The 18,173-nt window shown below is 38.1% G+C and overlaps 1 protein-coding gene across 1 annotated transcript in view; it reads left to right on the top strand.

Moving 5' to 3' along the window:
• Positions 1-18,173, top strand: part of POLA1 (DNA polymerase alpha 1, catalytic subunit) — a gene marked incomplete at both ends in the record, with an annotated part of 204,339 nt that overhangs the window by 27,031 nt on the left and 159,135 nt on the right. Inside the window, 8 exons of the mRNA XM_080612848.1 lie at positions 361-477; positions 1,353-1,528; positions 2,011-2,140; positions 2,480-2,599; positions 3,746-3,842; positions 4,402-4,526; positions 6,353-6,502; positions 6,731-6,853. Coding sequence (XP_080468974.1) covers positions 361-477; positions 1,353-1,528; positions 2,011-2,140; positions 2,480-2,599; positions 3,746-3,842; positions 4,402-4,526; positions 6,353-6,502; positions 6,731-6,853 — 1,038 coding nt within the window. The remainder of the gene's footprint in view (positions 1-360; positions 478-1,352; positions 1,529-2,010; positions 2,141-2,479; positions 2,600-3,745; positions 3,843-4,401; positions 4,527-6,352; positions 6,503-6,730; positions 6,854-18,173) is intronic.

Raw genomic sequence — 18,173 nt, 5'->3', positions numbered from 1 at the left:
ATAACTAAGTTTATGTGTTATATAAATAATGTTGTTTGTTGTGTTTTGGGTTTTTTTTTTTTTTAGTTTTTTCTAGAAAGCTTTAAATCCTGATCTGTTTTATCAAAGCATAAACCTCAATTGTGTGTGCTGTAAGCCAGTTGCACAGCTTATTTTGGTATTCTGCTGAACAGCATTGTTAGTGTTAAGACTAATGAGTACTGTTGATGAACGTTCTTTTAGAAAGTGCTTTCTATGAGAGAGATAATGCCATCAATTAGTTGGAAAAATCACAAAGGGCAAAGGCTTCTGAGTGTGGGAAAGTAAGTCTTTCAATTTGCATTTGTTGTAACCTTTTTTTGTTATTTTTTCTGCTGCAAGGGTCATAATATTTATGGATTTGATCTGGAAGTGCTGCTTCAAAGAATTAATGTGTGCAAAGTCCCTCACTGGTCCAAGATAGGTCGACTGAGGAGGTCCAATATGCCAAAGCTTGGGGTAATAAGATTGCTGAATTCTTTCAAACCCCTTCATGTTGCATGTAATTAAAAATGAATTAATTTTGTTGAGGAATTGTGAATATGGCACTGATGTATTTTGACTGCTGGTCATGCTAAATTTCGTGTGTCCTGGATCAGAAATGATGAATGTTTATATGACTTTTATTACAGTAATAAGATAAACTAATTTTCAGGTTAGGCTAATTTAGTTTACATATCTCAACTAGATGATGGTAATGACAGATTAATTGCAATAGTCTTTACTTGTAACAGCCTTTGTCTGCTGCAACTGTAAAATGAAAAAATGTAATTTGGATTGATAGGTGAATCATTCCATAGAGACCTGCTGAGTTAATAATTCTGTAATTCTTAGTATGTATTTGTTCAGAGGACAATGTGTGAGGCTTGGAGTGCTGAAGTGCTGAATGTGGTCAGATTCTGGCCTGTTCCTGGCCCTCCTGGAGGCCAAGATGAGTATCTGTGCATAGTTTGTTCTATGACTTTTTTGTCCTCCTGTTAGTACAAAAAATATGCTTGGAGAAAAACCAAAATCCAAACACATGTTCTTCTTGGGAATTTAATTATGAAAGAAAAAAAAATGCATGGCAGTTTAAGAATTAAGATCTAACTAGTAATGATAGTTAAGTAACTACTGCTTAATATCCCTATATACTGAAAGATACCATTATTAGGCATAGTTATAAAGCCTTGAGTATTAGCGGTGTTTAGTAGAGAATTTAGAGTATTAGAATATTTAGTGACCAACTGACTTGGCTGAACCCTATAAGCTTATATTTTGGATAGATATTCTTCAGTAATGTTTGTATGTTTCATTTTGTTTGGGTTTTTCTCTCCTTGTGTGATATCGTTAAGGGTCGAGGAGGGTTTGCTGAAAGGAATGCTGCCTGTGGTCGAATGATCTGTGATGTAGAAATTTCTGCTAAGGAATTAATTCGTTGCAAAAGTTACCATTTGTCTGAACTGGTCCGTCAGATCTTGAAAAAAGAGAGGGTAACAATTCTACCAGAGGAAATTCGGAATATGTACAGGTATGTTGTTGATTTGTGGTTTTAATCCTTTGCTGGAAAGTAGAGGAGCTAGTTTCACACTGTACAATGTCATGCTTGCTTATTTGATTATGGAGATGCTGATTTAGCATACTGGTGTTTGAAAAGTGAAATATTACCTTAATGGTAGTTTATAATGCTTCAAACTACTTGTGGCGGGTGGCTTATTATGTGCAAAGCAAATTGATTTGTGAGAGCATTGGTTTATATACACTAATAGGGATATACAGGCATGAGTTTTGGGCTTGTTGGGTTTGGTTTGGGGTTTTTTGAAAGGTTTGTTTTGTTAATTGTGGGTTTCTTTGTTTGTTTGTTTTCCAAAATTAAAAGATGCTATATAATTCAACACTAGTGTGCTAGATACTACACAGTTGTGTGCTAGATGTCTCATACACCATGTAGGCCTAAGCTACAACGAAGGAGGCTGATTTTGCTTTACTATGCCTTCCACCTTCTTTTCTCAGTGATTCTCCTCACTTAATGTTTATGCTGGAAAACACCTGGACAGATGCCAGGTTCATTCTGCAGATCATGTGTGAGCTGAATGTTCTGCCACTGGCTCTTCAAATAACAAACATCTCTGGAAATGTTATGGTACATTTTTTATTACTTTTTGCCCCTCTCCATTGTCCCACAAAGAAGTTCCATGTTTTCTGTGTTTGATTTACTAGTTTTAACTTCTGAACACTAACTGAGAATACATGATGCTCTAGGTTTTTTGCTGTGATGAGTCTTTGATTTTGATGTTCTAGTTAAGTAATAATGCAAAACTTCCTTAAACATGTCATATTTGAGTTTTGTGCATGGTGATGATACAGAATAGTGATAATGCTGGGTGAGCTTACACAGAGTTGAAGGACATTCCTTAGTCTTATTTCTGTATGAGTGTTTTCTATGCTTTCCTTTGAATTCTTTTTCCACCTCTCTCTATAGTCGAGGACAATGATGGGTGGACGATCTGAACGTAACGAGTTCTTGCTGCTTCATGCATTTCACGAAAAAGACTACATAGTGCCGGATAAACAAGTGTTTAAAAAGCCTCTGCAGAAGCTGGTGGGTCCAGTTTTTCTCTTCCTAAGAATTTTTATTAAAAAGAAAAAAAAACAAACCCCAAACATTCGTCTGTCTTTTTGCATATTACTGTTCTGTGAGAGCAGGGAAAACCCAAACGTGTTGGATATAGCCTAAAACTTAATGATACAGCTTATGCTTAATTCAAAATTATTTTTTTTTGTTGAGTTGATAATGGAGAAATACATGGTTTAAAGGGACAGTGTAACATCTTTTCTGTTGTGTCACGGATCTATGGAAGCTCAGGTGCTCTTTTAGTTTAAAATTAAAATAAGCTGAGTACTTGTCTGCACAGGGAAACAATGCAGAAGGTTAAGTCTGTTGCTTAATGGGTGCACATATACCCTACAGTTATTTTGCTGATGAACAGTATTACAAGTATAACTTGTACAGTGGGTAATTTGAGAATGTGGGTAAAATACCCAAAGGCATTAAAAAAATATATTTAATTTACTTGGATAATACCAGTGTAAATAATATCTATAGAAATATCTGTAAGTTTGTTAGTAAACAAATTAAAATTTGAGAATGTGTTTGCATTTCGCTATATTTTGCTTTTAAGTAAGTTCAATGAGAAATTCCAAACCAATAAGTTCTGTTGATTGTTTTGCTATATCAAAGCAGTGCTGGAATTTTAAATTATTCAGAATAGTATTGAACAAGTGGGAGAAAAATTCTTACTGCAACAAAATGAATAGCAGAATACTCTTTAGGGTTAAATAAGGGTTTTATTTGGTTTATTAAAGCCCAGCCATTGTATTTCCAAAATCTACATTTTAACTGATCAATAATATTTCCTTTGGATCATGAGTTGATTTTTTCCCTAGTGTTGGCTTTCATAGCCAGCCACAAAATGCGTACTAGTGCAATGCTGAATGATGACAATTCCTTAAGGTCTTTGTAATCTCTTGGTAGCAGTTTGTTCCTGTAGGAGTTGGTTTGAATGCTGTGTCGACATGTAGAGAACTTTAATAAGGATCATGATGGAAACACCATGTTTTGCATGTATTTTAAAAGTAATTCTGTCCACTGGCTCCCAGTTTCATATTTGTTTTGCCAAAAATGACTCCTCCAACAGTACAGAAATCCTAGAGACTAGATAATGACTTTTTTAAATGCCAAATGTAGGTGGATGAAGATGAAGACATTGACGATCAGAATAAATCAAAGATAGGGAAAAAGAAAGCAGCATATGCTGGGGGCTTAGTCTTGGATCCCAAAGTTGGTAAGATATGGCAATTTTCTTTCTTCTATGAAGTTAGAGACAGGTAGGTTGTATTAATGCAGAGAAATTGCAATGGGCAATCTGTGTATCTTGAGGGAGTTTGGTGTGGTGGTTTGGGGCAGGGGGTTGGGGAGGGGATTGTTGCATAAAAGAAAATTCCCAACATTGATTGTGGAATTACTTACTCTTGGGACAGTTTTCCCTTAACTTTTTGTGCGAAGGTCTTGCAGGGAATTAGGTTTGTGTGTCTGTGTATGATTTTCTGATGGACACATAAGTTTTCTTTCAGTTTCTCCTCTATGTGGGGAAAACTGTACAAGTGTCCTATAGTAACACAGAAGCTATCTGTTCAACTCTGGTGAGTTAATGGGGTTGGATCGTTCCACTTCTGACAGCTTTTTATAATGGGTATTGGTGCATCTCAGCAGCTACTTTAAGGGATTTAAATACTGGAATGTGGTACAGTATATTACTATCACTTAAATATTAATCGTAGAGTTGGATGAAGTCCTTAGGGAGACTGAGTAATTATGACTTTTTGTTTTAAATTCTATTTTAGGTTTTTATGACAAGTTTATTTTACTTCTCGACTTCAACAGCTTGTACCCATCGATTATCCAGGAGTTCAACATCTGCTTTACCACAGTGCAACGACTGTCATCAGAAGCTCAGAAAAGGGCAGAGGTTTGTGTGCTTTAACTTGTGACTTCAGTTACACTGTCTTAGCTTCAGTGTGTTTTCTGTGGATCAGCTTTGTAAGAAACTGTTCTCTTTCACTGTTAAATGTTGTGGGCTTTTTTCCCCTCTTGTGCATTAAAAAAGAAGTGATTCTTTTTAAGAGGTATCATAGTAAGTTTTGTTTTGGGACTTTCTGAATATTATATGTCTGTCATCTTCCTTTCAGTAATACTTTTACAGAATCTTGGTAAGTTCTCTCCCATCAAAATAAAATCTTGCTGTCCTCATGAAACAATATTTGTAGTGAGGCTGTTGGCCCTTTCCAGCCACAGGTCAGCCTAGCTATTTCTGAGGCCGTTGACCAATTACATCCAAACTTGGTGGAGGCTTCCTAAGTTTAAGATGCCACAGAATTCAGGTAAACATACCTGACACAAGTCTTATGCTTCTGCCTGGAGAAAAGAATGCAATATGAGCTCAACACTGGTCAGACATCAGGAAAACTGTGTGTGTGTCTTGGAGGTGTGTGTTAGGGGGTGATACCGTGACTATGTCAACTGTGGGACCAGCTGTTTAGTACAGCATTAAACTGTATTAAGCATAACTGAAAAAACTCCTGAAGGTGTAGTTCCATGTACTGATTTCTCAGCAGCTGTGTTAGGCATGGCTTATCCATGGCTGCTTATTCTCATTTCATCAGCTGTGCTGGCACAGTTGTTGTTGGAGCTGCACTGTAAACTGAAGCAGTGAGTTGGTCAGGTCTAAAGGTTAAACCTGAGGCTTTTATTTTTAACTGGTATCAGCTCAAAGGTTGGAATTAGTATGTTGTGCATACATAATTATGAGACATAGTTTTAGTCCCGTAACGACTGATATATCAGTACCATAGCAGAAATGAGGAAAAAAGTATGTGGAACTCTGTCAGTACGTTCCTCCGAACTCTTGGTGGATTGACCCTGCTTTCTTAGGTGTGCTTCAAACTGAAGCAGCTCATTTTGATTTTTGTCATGGAATGATATTTTGCCAGGTTTTGGTGGCATTTCTCTTCGTGGGTCTTCTCAGACTGTCTTACTAAATTTTCCAACCTCACAGTGTCTCTGTTGCCCTTTCTTGGTATGTTTCTGTCTCTTTTCATGGTGCCTGAAATTTCTTTCCAATTTTCCTGACCAAGGATTCTGTTAAGTTATCCTAAAAAGAAGAATGTGTGCTTTCTGCTGGGTGGTTGTTTTGCAATAATCAAGAGTTGCTTGGGTGGAGTTTTCATTGTGTTGTTAATGTTGATTTCTCTTTGGCCAGTTATCTTATTCAAAGTATCAGTTCCACAGAGCATGCACTCCATTTTACAGTTCTGAACATCAAAAATATGTACGTGATAATAAAAAAAAAGGATATGGTTTTATTTTCATCATGGAAGGAATTGCTTGTGTGTGTGCTTTTCTTTAATTTTTATATCTATCTATATATGCCTCAGAGTAGAGAGTGTGTGTGCTTTATTTATCTGTTTTTTTAAATGTATACACGTATATAGTATATATAAAAAACACACACATGCATTAAAAAACCAAATACATCTTCCTGGTACTGGTCTCTGCCTGTCTTGGGTTTCTCCCAGAGACAAGCGTAGTCCCAATCCCCCAGCAGGGACTAATTAATATAGTTAAATACTACAGAAAACTTCTCATGGTTGTTCTAAGTTATGCTTTGGGTGCTTTGCAGGAATAGATACAACCTGTGTGGATTTGTTTGTGTGTTTTCCCCTAGGCTTTTCACTTAACACATTAAAATCTAATCTTCAAGCAGACAAATGATAAACACTGGTGATCATTTGACAGGTTGAAGAAGAGGAAGAAATTCCAGAGCTTCCGGACCCATCTCTGGAGATGGGAATTTTGCCTAAAGAAATCAAGAAACTGGTGGAGAGAAGGCGTCAAGTTAAGCAGTTAATGAAACAGCCAGATTTAAATCCTGACCTTTATTTACAGGTGTGTTTTAAAGAACTTCTTTGATTTTTCCTCCCATTCCCTTTAAGTGCCCTGATCAGCCTTGCGGAATAGGGATGATTAGTAGGGAGCAGTGATTGTAATGTGCTTTACTTGTAGCCCATCATTGCTGCAGACTATATAAAAAGCTGTGAATGTAATTGTGAACATTAAGTTCTGTTCTCTTTTGGCTGTGGCTGTATCATTTTTGCTGGTTATGTTTCATTTCAGTATGATATCAGACAGAAAGCTTTGAAACTCACTGCTAACAGTATGTATGGCTGCCTGGGATTTTCCTACAGCAGATTCTATGCCAAGCCTTTGGCTGCTTTGGTGACACATAAAGGGAGAGAGGTAAGTCATTAAACAGGTTATAGACACATGTAAAAATGGTGAATTTAAGCCATCTACTTTTTAATTGAATAGGGGGATGGTCTTGGTTTTGAACCTACTTTTACTTTCAGAACTGTTTTCTGTATCTTTCTGGTACTGCAGAAGTTGTAAAAAATGAAACTGGTGTCTAGAAAAGAATGTCTCAAAGTACAAGTTGAGGCTCTAGCTAGAACCTTGTTTTGAATTGAACTGCTTAGTTTTAATGGACCAGATGATGGTGACAAGAAAATTCAAGGCCGCTTTCACATTTTCCATGAATTTACAGTTCTGCTTGATGGGTCAGTCTTTGATTTGGTGGTATGCTTCAGCTTTGGATGAAATTGTCTTTGGCCAGACTGTCCTGTGCACTGGTATGCTGAGTTCCCGAAACCCTAAAGTTTATAACAGGGCTAATTAATCACATAATGACAATGAATTGTATATCAGGGTCTGTTTTGTTTAAGGAACAGAAACTGTTCCTTAAAGTGAAGTTTTGCATTAGCCTCAAGAGGCCAAATTTTATTTTAAGATTTTCTCTTAACTGTGTAGGTAAAACTACTCTTGCTGTTGGTTAGCATGGCAGCTGAATGTGGACCGCATCAGTTTGGTCCTAGTGGGAAAAGTAGTCATTAAAGATCCAAAATGTGCCACTGATATGGTGTCTTAAAACACATTTTTTCATTATGCTTCATATTAGTTCTTTATAGAAGAGAATACCAAGCAGGAATTTGCAAAGGTGTCAAGAGCAGATGTGACGGGATGGCTGGTCAGCCTTTTAGTTGAGCAGGGAGATGAATGAGTTCATGTCTGTGTTTAGAGGCACTTCTGTGATGTGAGGGCAGAGCTTTCCCAGCTATGGACTACCAATGTGTTGAATGTCCATTTACAGCCCCCAGCTGATGTGCATAGGGGCATTTTGTTTCTGATCTCTTCGGTTTTAAAAGTCATTCTGTCTAAACTGGTCTCTAGAGACAGCCCTATGTTTGATATTCTCCCAGTTTATGTCGCCAGGATGTTAGCCTTACACACTAGGAAATAGTTCTCAGGTGTGATAACTGTAAATGTGCTGTTCATTGGTGTGAATTCAGAAGCTGATGTTTCTTTTAAGGAAGTACTGTCTTATTTTGTTGTTGTTGCTCTAAAATTCTGATTTATTTGGCTACAAGGTTGGTATGAAAAGCAGCTGAGTATCATAGCTTTATGTGTTCAAGGCAGTGTTCAAGGCCAGGTTGGACAGAGCCTTGGGCAACATGGTGTAGTTGGAAATGTGGAGCTAGATGATCCTAAGGTCTCTTCCAGCCCTAACGATTGTATGATTCTGTATTTTCTAGCAGTATTTTACAAGTCATAAATTTGACTTTTGGGGGTTTTTATGATCTCCATTAGTCATACAGAGCAGCTGTCACATTCAAACTTGGTATTGTATGGATGCTCGAGCTTTTGGCCTCAGTTTCGGGGGGAACGACACAATACTTTTTTTTCACATACAGTTTATTCTCAGTTATCTGTTATGAGATAATGGTGCATGAAATTTTGGTGTTCCTGTGTTACATTACAAAGAGGTAGTGGAATGGGCAGATCCTAAATAGGTGGTACAGGATGGGATAGGGAGCACTTTGAGACACTTTCTCTTACATAGTTAATTTTTGGTTGGAAGGGATTTCTTGCCTCTCCAGTTCTGGTGGTGCTAGACCTGGGCTTGCTTCTGCCAAGTCTTTGCGCACATTTGAATCTCCAGTTTTGTAGCTGCTCTGAGTTTTGAGAAAAACATACTGCTGTGGCACACTGTTGTCTGAAAGTGTGTTTTACCCAGTGCAGGTCTAAAAGTTTCCCTATGAAATGGGGCTGCTGAGAGCACAACAGGGAGATGCCAATGAAAGTCTGTGGGAGCAAGTCTGCATCTGGCAGCACTAGAGCGGAGCTCGGTGGCGCACTACTGTCTTGGTAGGCCTCCTTGGTGCAGTGCAGCTCTTCCTGTAGAGCTAAAACTATACTTTTTTCCCCCATTCTTTGAGGTAGATTAGTATTCATTACTCTGGATACTGTGGAGATAACAAACTTTTTGAAAATTTGGTAATTTTTCAGTATGAGCTGTGGCTTTGTGCTTCTGTGTAAGTGTGACAGATTCTGATGAAATACACTGTATATGCTAAGTTCTGAAAACTTGGATTTTTAGGTAGGTAGTTAGTAAACAGATACAGCTTTACTCCTTATTTCTTGAGTAGTTTTTTTTGCCATAAAAGATGACACAAGAAGACATCTTAGTGTTCTGGGGGGTTTATGTTGAAATATGTGGTCTGGAAAAATACTACTATAAAATTTTATATTAGTCTTTCTGTTCATAGGTTTCTTCTTACCACTAAATGCTGATATGAAAGAGGTGAACGTTAAGTATCAGGAGATTTTGGTTCTCTATACAAAAAGGTTAATTAAAAAATACCTGTTATGGAAGAATGTTATTCATCTAAATTTTAATGGCCTTTTCTAGTGATCAGTAATTGATACTTCTTAAAAATATATCATTTTGTTTATTGTTCTGGAGGGTACCTGAACAAACGCAGGTAGGCTTCTTATAGATGTCTAAGTGGGAAAAATACTATGTGGGTTGAAAACTGAACTTAATGTTTGCACTAATGCAATTACAGTTCAGTCACAAGTCTTAGCAGAATAATTGTAAGTGGGAAATACATATTTCAAGTTGAAGTTCTTCAGTTATAACACAGCTGAGAGAGAATGAGTTTTGATGACATCTGTAAATTGCTGCCTTCTAATTGTGTGCGTAAAGACCTTTTCACTGAACCTGTAGGAAGATGGAGTACTGCAAGTGTCTGATGCTGGGTGCTGTGTGCACTGTAAATTCTGTGTGGTTTGGCAATGTCAATGTACTAGAAGTAGTGGAGCTGCCATGGGGTTCCTTATGGTGACTGAAAGTTCTCGTAATTACACATTGTCATGTTAAAAACTTTTTTATTGCTGGACTAGTATATAACTTACTACGTGTGCCATCAAAAGGAAGTGAACACATATGATGTGGAAATGCCATTTATAAAACCAGATCACAGTGCTATGACAAGAGTGTAATCCGTAAGAGTTCGGTTCTCTTCAGTCAGCCTTGGCGAGAGATGAGCTGGTGCTTGACCTTTATTTACCTTAAGACATGCAGTAGAAATGAAGCAAAGCCTTACAACTCTGGCCGTACGTAGGCTGGATCCAGCAGAGAGGTTAGTGTGTGTCATTCCAGTGAACGAGGTGAAATTTATGTGGACAGTGTAGTAATGGGAGTGAGTTTTCACTAGATGGCGATAGAGACCTTGAGATCATTAATCAATTAAGACTTTCATTTTTGTCACAAAGTGTTTTAAACATTGACAGGTGTTTCAAACGAGCCTTCCTTGTTTTGTTTTTTCTTAATTGTGGGTAATTTCTACCAGGGAAGATGGGGCATATTGGTGTCAAGTTGTCAGAATGTAGTGTGTTGTGTATCTCGGGTAGACTGGTTAAGTTTTAGTGTATTTTGGAGGAAAAAAACCGGCAAAAATTTGGGACGGGAGTGAGGTAAAACTACAGCTCAGATCAGTTTGACCTTTTTGGGAACTGTAAATGTTTTCCTGTTTTGATCATTAGAGATGTCAGTTCTTTTTCTTACAACAGTTAAAATTATATCTGCGTTTGCAATCCTAATGTTACATTATTTATCTGGAATGTCTTAGAAGGATTTCTGGACCTCTCCCCACCTCTCTGTGTTACTAAGCTTTTGCCTGGACATCGCTCTTGTTGTCACTGCAGCAGTTGCTTGCACGGAAAAGTAATAGGAAAATATTTAATATATTTTTAGCTGTCCTTTAATGTAATTTAGCAACTGGAAACAAGATGAGTCGGTGTTGTACAACCAGCCAGCTCTGCACTAGCAGGCAGTGTAAGGTCATGCCTTTCTACCTTCTTTAAAGGACAAGTCTTTTGATGAAATGTCAGTTGTCTGATTTCCCAAACGTAGGATGCACTCTGCTGCAGGATTTTCCTGCAGGACAGTGAAGTTGTTGAGAGAATTTTATCTGTAGGCAGCTTGGTTGCTAATGGCTGTCACTCAAGGCTGAGGTCTTTTCCAAGTACTTGCTTTATTCCACGTTGTTTTTCATTGTTACATATTTTTGTCCAAACAGCTAGAAAACTTGCCTTTGAAAGGAAAATAACACATTTGCTGTTTTTAGGAGTACTAACAGGTAGATCTAGTGTTAGAGCATGCAAAATAAAAGCGGGAAAGAGGTAGTTGGGTTAATTCCAACTTTCTCATTCAGATCCTTTAGATACATTCTCAATTAATAATTAGTTTAAGGCCCTGGCAGTCAAAAGGAAAGAATAAAAGCATGTTATTGCTGCAGCCTAGGAAAAGAATGGATGAGGGAGGAGAAAGATGAAGTGGAGAAAGATGAGCTTATTTTAAAAAAATTAAGGAAGGGTAGGTAAGCAGGTTAATGGCCTCCTATTGTGGTTGTCTTCTGTAAAGAAATCCAGGCATCTCTTTTTTCTTCTTTATTATTATTTTTTTTTTGTTAGCTTCCTTCATCCAGGGAAATTGGTCATCATCTACTTAAATCTACAAGAGTTGTCATGTGAATGGGGCAGTAGCCAGACTCCTGCTTCCTTCCATGTTGTAGTACAGGAGAGAAGGGATTGTTAAAAAAGGGAAAGGAGCTTCCTAAAGCCTTATATATGCATGCTGTCTATATTTAAACAGGGAATACAACATCAATATAATATTTTTGGGAGGCATCGAACTTGATGGCAAAAGGCTAGGCTAAAGAGTTGTGTAATTACTTTTAAATATAAAAATGGCAAACTGAGATCTTACGAGAGATAGTGCTAAATTGTTGCAGTGTCCCTAAATGGAAACCATTGGGGTCAAACCAGTTGTCAGTGTTGTTAAATTTATCATTATGTATGCAATTGCGAGCCAGTGAAAAAGCTATGTACGTTATTCTGCATGCTAATATCCAAAGCGAGTTAGAATAGACATTTCAAAGGAGAGGCTGCTTACAAACTGAAAATGTGAACTGAGTACCAAGTGGTATAAAAATTATGGAACATCTTAACATTCGTTGAAATTAAATATTATTATTGTTAGTCAAGTGCATGAGATGACATCTGGTCTGATACAGACTTTTGCATCTCCAAGGAGAGGAAATGAAACATTTCAATTAAGAAGAATGGCCAGAATATTTTGGGTGAGGAGGAAATTAATCTGGAAGGGAAAAAAAGTATTTAATTTTATTTTGGGTGTGTTTGGTTTTTTTTCCCCACTGGGCAAAGGTTTTATTTAATGGCTGTTCACTCAATATTCATCCAATATTAGGAAGATTGATCAGCTTCAGATTGATTGTACAGCAAGTCAGGCGAATAGAGAGACCTTGAGACCTTCTTTTTGGAGACTGCTTATTTTAAGATTGTGCTATCACGAGAGGTGTGGTGCCTCTCACTTCCTGACTACTGGTTCCCATGGAGGAGTTACAGCAATTGCATGGCCCCATGGAGAGTTGGATCAGCCTGGAGATCTGAGCTGAAAACTAGCTCTTGGGGAAACCCAAATTGATTTCTTTTGGATCAATAACTCAGTGACTCACTGCATGCTCTTGGAGCTGGCAAGAGAGGAGGAGGTTGGAAAGTGGGGTAGACCTAGAATGAGATGTAGGGGGTCAGGCATGACCAGCCTTTTTCCAGCTCACACCCAACTGTGAAACTGCAGGGTTAGTGTTAATAGGACAAACACATGTGGGGTTTTGTTTGATGGTTGTTTTCTTTCTTCTGTACTTTTGTTTTTTTTTTTTTTCTTGTAGTTTGTTCCTGCCTTGCTAAAAGACAGAGATTTTGCTTGAGCCTTATCTTATCCTGGCTGACTAGGTACGAACAAGATATTCCAAACCCAAAACTGTGGTAAAACTGAAAAAACAGTGTACTGGGAGACTTTAAAGAGCAAGGTCTCTAGCTCATTCTCCATATCTGAAATATAGCAGTACATTCCTTTGCAGAAGTCATACGTGTTAGGTAGAGGACTGATACCTCAGGATTAGGAGAGTAGAAATGTTTCTCCACGTCCAGTGTTAACAGGAAAAATTCTCGGGTGTGCAGTGAAACACTGGGGAATGCACCTTATTCCTGCAGCCCCCAAAGTTTGCCATGCCTTGGCTTCAGAATAGCTGAAGAAATCCTTTAATCCTGTCTAGACTACTGGAGGGATTATAGGATTCATCAGACAGAGATCCTGCCATGGTTCTCTTCTTTAGGTACTGGCGTAGAGGTGCCTCATAAAAGGGAGGTAGGGGAGCACATAAATATTCATACTGTCCTTCAAAGATGTGTCACCTTGATCTCATAATCAAGAAGTCTCATGTATTTCCTGGGAGCGTTGCCCACTGGGCAAAAGCTCACCGTTGCACAATAGACTGTGTTAGAAGCTTTTTCTCCGTCCGCAATTACATGATGTATTCCTTATCTTCTTGGATGAATACGCACTTGAGCCTGCTAGATCTGTTATTTTCAGGTAATGATTTAAGGGTGATGATGATCCTCAGCAAGAGGCTGAGAGCTGGGTTTCTTGAGTCTGGGGAAAAAAAGCTGTGGTCTTCATCAGCCTGGTGGGGGCTATCAGGAAGAAGCCGGTCTCTTCCCAGTGATTCACAGTCTTGAGCCAGGCAGGTCAAGCCCTGTCTTGGGCAGGAGATTGGGTTAGATGATGTCAAGAGATGATGTCGTAATCAAAATTATGAGCATCAGTTTAGAAGTTCCCTTAATTCACACTCAGATTTATCACCAAAGTCAGCTAGAAGCAACAGATGCAAGAGTAGCAACTTGTCATTTGAAGTGCAGAAAACCAGAAGGATGAAGACATTTCAGCAGTGATACTTGTCTTGCGAGGCTGTTTGGTTTCAAAAGAAAAAGATGTTTGCTTTGAGTACTTCAAATACAGGTTTTGCTGTGTAGATCAGGTCATGTGGTCTCTTGCGTGTATGTCCTTTCACTGGGCCTGTGCCAAGATTCATTGGCTTAATTTAGCAGAGATGCATGAACAGCTTATGCTATTTTTAGCGTCAAAATATACTTATGAGACAGATGAAACAGTTTGTGCAAGACCTCTGTTTATCTGCAGAAGGTGTACTGTCTCTACTGCTGCAGGTACAATACTGTGTAAGGATATATAGGAGATCTTGATGGACAGCATCAAGAATTCTGCTTGGGACAAAGAATTCTTGAGAAGTAGATGTAGTTTAATGAGCTGGGGCATGCCTAATGCAGATCTCTTAATGTAAACAAGCAAGGTTAGAACCAAGGAAATCTGTAAGTCAGGCGTATAGTATAAGCTAATTTGTTCAGACTTCCTTCATAGTAATAGAGGGCAGTGTCAAAGGAGGATGAAATAAATCTCTCCAAATTTTAGAGTGTCATAGGTGATTGAAAGGCACATGAAAGCTTAACGTATCCTTGCTCTTTCAGTTTGCCTTTCTTCCAATGTTTATACATAATGTAATGCAGGAGATGTTGCTGGTGGTAGCATTGTCTTTTGATAAAAGGCATAGCTTGAAGCTAACTCACTGGGTAGGGTTTCAGGGAATAGGATTAAATTACATATGTTGATATCTGCCCTGCAATTTGATAGTCTGTACTTTTGCTGATTTGAACTATTAGGAACAGTTGTTCCATAAAATCCTATTTTACCTGGATTAGTAAAAAAAAAAATAAAATTAATAAAACCCCAGATCTAGTTGGCTTTACCTTTCATGTTTATTATTTTATATTTTCATATGTTCTGACTTACAGACTTTAAAAAGAGCAAGGAGTAGATTTTTAGGTTGTTGGGAGTGGGAAGTGATTCTGACTTGCGTCACTGAAACACAGCGCTCATCGAGCAGTGTTCATCAGAAACAGGGAGTGTTGGAATGTCATTTGAACCTTAATATAAAGATTAGTCCCTAGCAGTTGTTTCTATGTGAGCTTGTGCTAGTCTTGGTGGTTACATGAGACTGGAGAAACTGGTTTAAGCCCTGGTTAAAGGAAAAAAGAAAAGAAAAAAAATAAAAAAGGAAAAGACACTCTTGTGACACATAGCCTTTATGAATGGTGATTCCTGGTTCCTGCTGAGGTAGGAACAGCCAGCCATAGCCAAGCAGTTGCTTGGCTGATTCGTCTTGGATTGATCATGCTTGTTAAGTTAATGCTTTCTTTCTAATTACTTGCCTTGTTCATGAAACAGACCAGAAATTGGTGAGTCTAAATTATTTGAAGTTATCAGAAAAGCAGGACTATGTAATAATGTGCTTTGATGAAGTTTATCTGCTTAGATGAAGTTCAGCATCATGTTTCCTGAGTAAACACTTTCTGTGATAGAGATATAGAAGATCTCAAGGTTCAGCTGCTTTTCTTATCCAAGGAAAGTGAATCTGCAGAACAGTCGCCAGGGAGAAGGATAACAGAATCACAGAGCTGTTAAGGTTGGAAGGGAACTCTTGGGATCACTTAGTCGAGCCCCTCGCCAAGGCAGGGCTGCCTAGAGCAGGTTACAAAGGAACGTGCCCAGGCAGGTTTTGAATGTCTCCAGAGAAAGACACTCCACAGCATCGCTGGGCAGCCTGTTCCAGTGCTCTGCCACCCTCAGTGTAAGGAAGTTGAGATGAAACTTCTTGTGTTTTAGTTTATGGCCATTAACCATAACTGAAATAAAAAAAATCACTCTACTCATGGGCTGTTTTGCCCTTCAGTTTGGTATTCTGAATTGTTCTGTGTGCATCTTCATTCTATGAGGCAATACCACAGTTGGCACACTGATAGTTTATTTTCTATTTTCTCTGACTGACTTCAGTGCAAAGAGTGTTTTTAGTGTTAACTTCATTCTTCTTCCTTGATGCTTGTAATTTTACTGGGGTATCAAACTGTCAAAGGCTTTATTGTACTGTAATTTGGAATTGGCACGTGAAAGACTGCCACTAAACCGCAGGGACATCTTAGCCCTGTGCTCCAGTGTATTGAAGCTTTCCTCTTAGTTTTGCTCTGGTTAGAATTTTACATGTTGGATTTAGAACTTCAGTGACATCTGATGTTTTGGTATTCATGTGACCTCCTTAATTTCTCTCCTTTCTTCTCCCCGTCTTGTTCAGAACTCATCAGCAGTGTCTGTGAACTTAGGCAAATACCATTTTTGCGTTTGCTCAGAAATCTATTGGTTTCTTTAAATCATAATAGCTCCTCTGCCTTGGTGTTTTAATATGTATTGTACCTGGGATTTTTGGTTCAGTATATATATTCATATTTTTCAACTTAGAGTTAAAATAGCCATCCTGGAGCTAAAGAAAAATCAATGAGAAGCCTCTACTTAGACTGAGAACCCCTGCAGAAAGCTTTGATTAGAGAAAAGCTTTAGATCTGACTCTTACACACAATTGTCCATCAGGTGGCCAGTCGTTTTGACACATGCTGCTGTATACCACAGATGCTAGAGATGGAAAAAGGTCTGTTACATCATGTAGTTCATCTTCCAAAGTATGTATATAGTTACTTCAGCAGAGACACAACTCTTCATGTTGTTCTGGGTTTGGATTTTTTTTCCTTTTTTTTTTTTTGAAGGCTGTTGTCCTTCAAGAAGCCACTTCTAATTTTAATTTTAAATTTAATTTTTGGGTTTTGATCTGATTACTTTTTGTGATCACTGATTTTTAATAGATTTGAAGATAGAAGATGAGCCTACCTCCAGTGGGAATGTGTTAATTGACAGGTGTCCTGAAGTTCCACATTCTTGGCTGTGCTCCAGAATGACAGAGCAGTAATGATTTAGAAACTGACATTCCTTCCTGGTAAAAGGATTGGAGGAAATCTGTGAAGTTACTGACTACTACTCGCTTCTAACAGATTGTGAGGAGACCACTGAGGTGTCTAATTATCTCCTTTGTGCAGAATGTTTCGGGTTTTCTTTAAATTCCTTTACACACTGCCTTATGGCTCACACCATCTCCTCCCACCACCCCTTCTCTTTAATGTTCTGGATGGTTACTCTGAGGATTTGAGTAAGGGATCATGTTCCTACCTCCGTGTGTGTGTGTGTGTGTGTGTGTGTGTGTGGTGTAATTAGTACAGCTATTTAAATGTTATCTGGAACCCATTTACCCTATCAGTCAGTTGCTGCTTAGTTCAGTAGAAATGCTTTTATGTGAATCACAGAGCAATACCTCTGACTTGTAACAAGATTGGGCTGAATTTAAGGAACTGAAACACTTCATCCTGGAATAAAAATGTCTTGCTGAATCAAGGGTAGAAGATTATAAAAGCTGCCACTTTTGAGAAGTGTATTATGCTGACATATGTATACATGTAAATTGAATTAGCTGTGATACTCCTACAGTGGGAAACTTACCACTGGTTCAGAAAATTTTGGGAAAAGCTAACACACATGAAATTTTCCTCCCAATTTACATGCTGTTTGGTAAGTTGGACCAATGTTCCTTGATACCTTTTTTCAGTAAGATACAACTTCTGCATTTCTCTAAGACGAGCTTTACAGCTCATTTTTGAACATTTGCAATTGATGCCTGATGGGGAGAGGGACAGATGCTTTCCTTTCACTTCCTTCCGAGTAATTTCTTAATAAAACTGGTTCCTTCTATGCCTAGGAGATATTTGTACTTTATAGGGATCTAATGGTATTCTCAATGATTTTGATTGCTCTTATAAGACTTTTGTGGAAGATTCTGTCCTCATCTTGGCTTATTTTAATAACGTAACAAATACGATTTTTTTCCTTCATTCAAATAAAAGCAACCCTCCTTTCTCTCCACTGTCTTTTAGTATACAGACCTTTTACCATCTGATACTTTGGTGGTGAATCTTGAACTTTGATTTAATTCAAATATTTAAAGAAAGTAATTATGAAACTCATCTTTCATACGTGAGCAAGTCGTTCAGTGTTGGTCTTGTTTTCCAGAAAGATGGGCTTCTGACTTGCTGACCAAGGGAAGATTAATAAATTGCAGCTTTTGTTTGTGTCTCTCAGTTTTCAGCCTGGAGTGTAAGCTTGTGTCACTTTGCTCTGTCATAAATACTGTGTTAAATTACAGCAATTTTTTTTTAAGAAACTGTTTGATTTTTTGCCAGGGATTCCTGAGCCATCTAGTAATAGTTCCAGGGATCCTATTCCTTCTCTGAAAATCAGTGCCAATTCTGTACTGTGCAGCTGTCCCAGTTTCCTTTTCATTAATTTTCACTGTAGGAATAAATGTTTGTTGTCTGATGTTTATTATATTAGCTTATTTAAAGTCAGTTATTT

The sequence above is a fragment of the Psittacula echo genome (assembly GCF_963264785.1).
Source record: "Psittacula echo genome assembly, chromosome: 3".
Taxonomy (NCBI): Eukaryota; Metazoa; Chordata; class Aves; order Psittaciformes; family Psittacidae; genus Psittacula; species Psittacula echo.
Note: the sequence above shows the minus strand (reverse complement) of the source record. Positions and strands in the feature narration are given on the sequence as shown.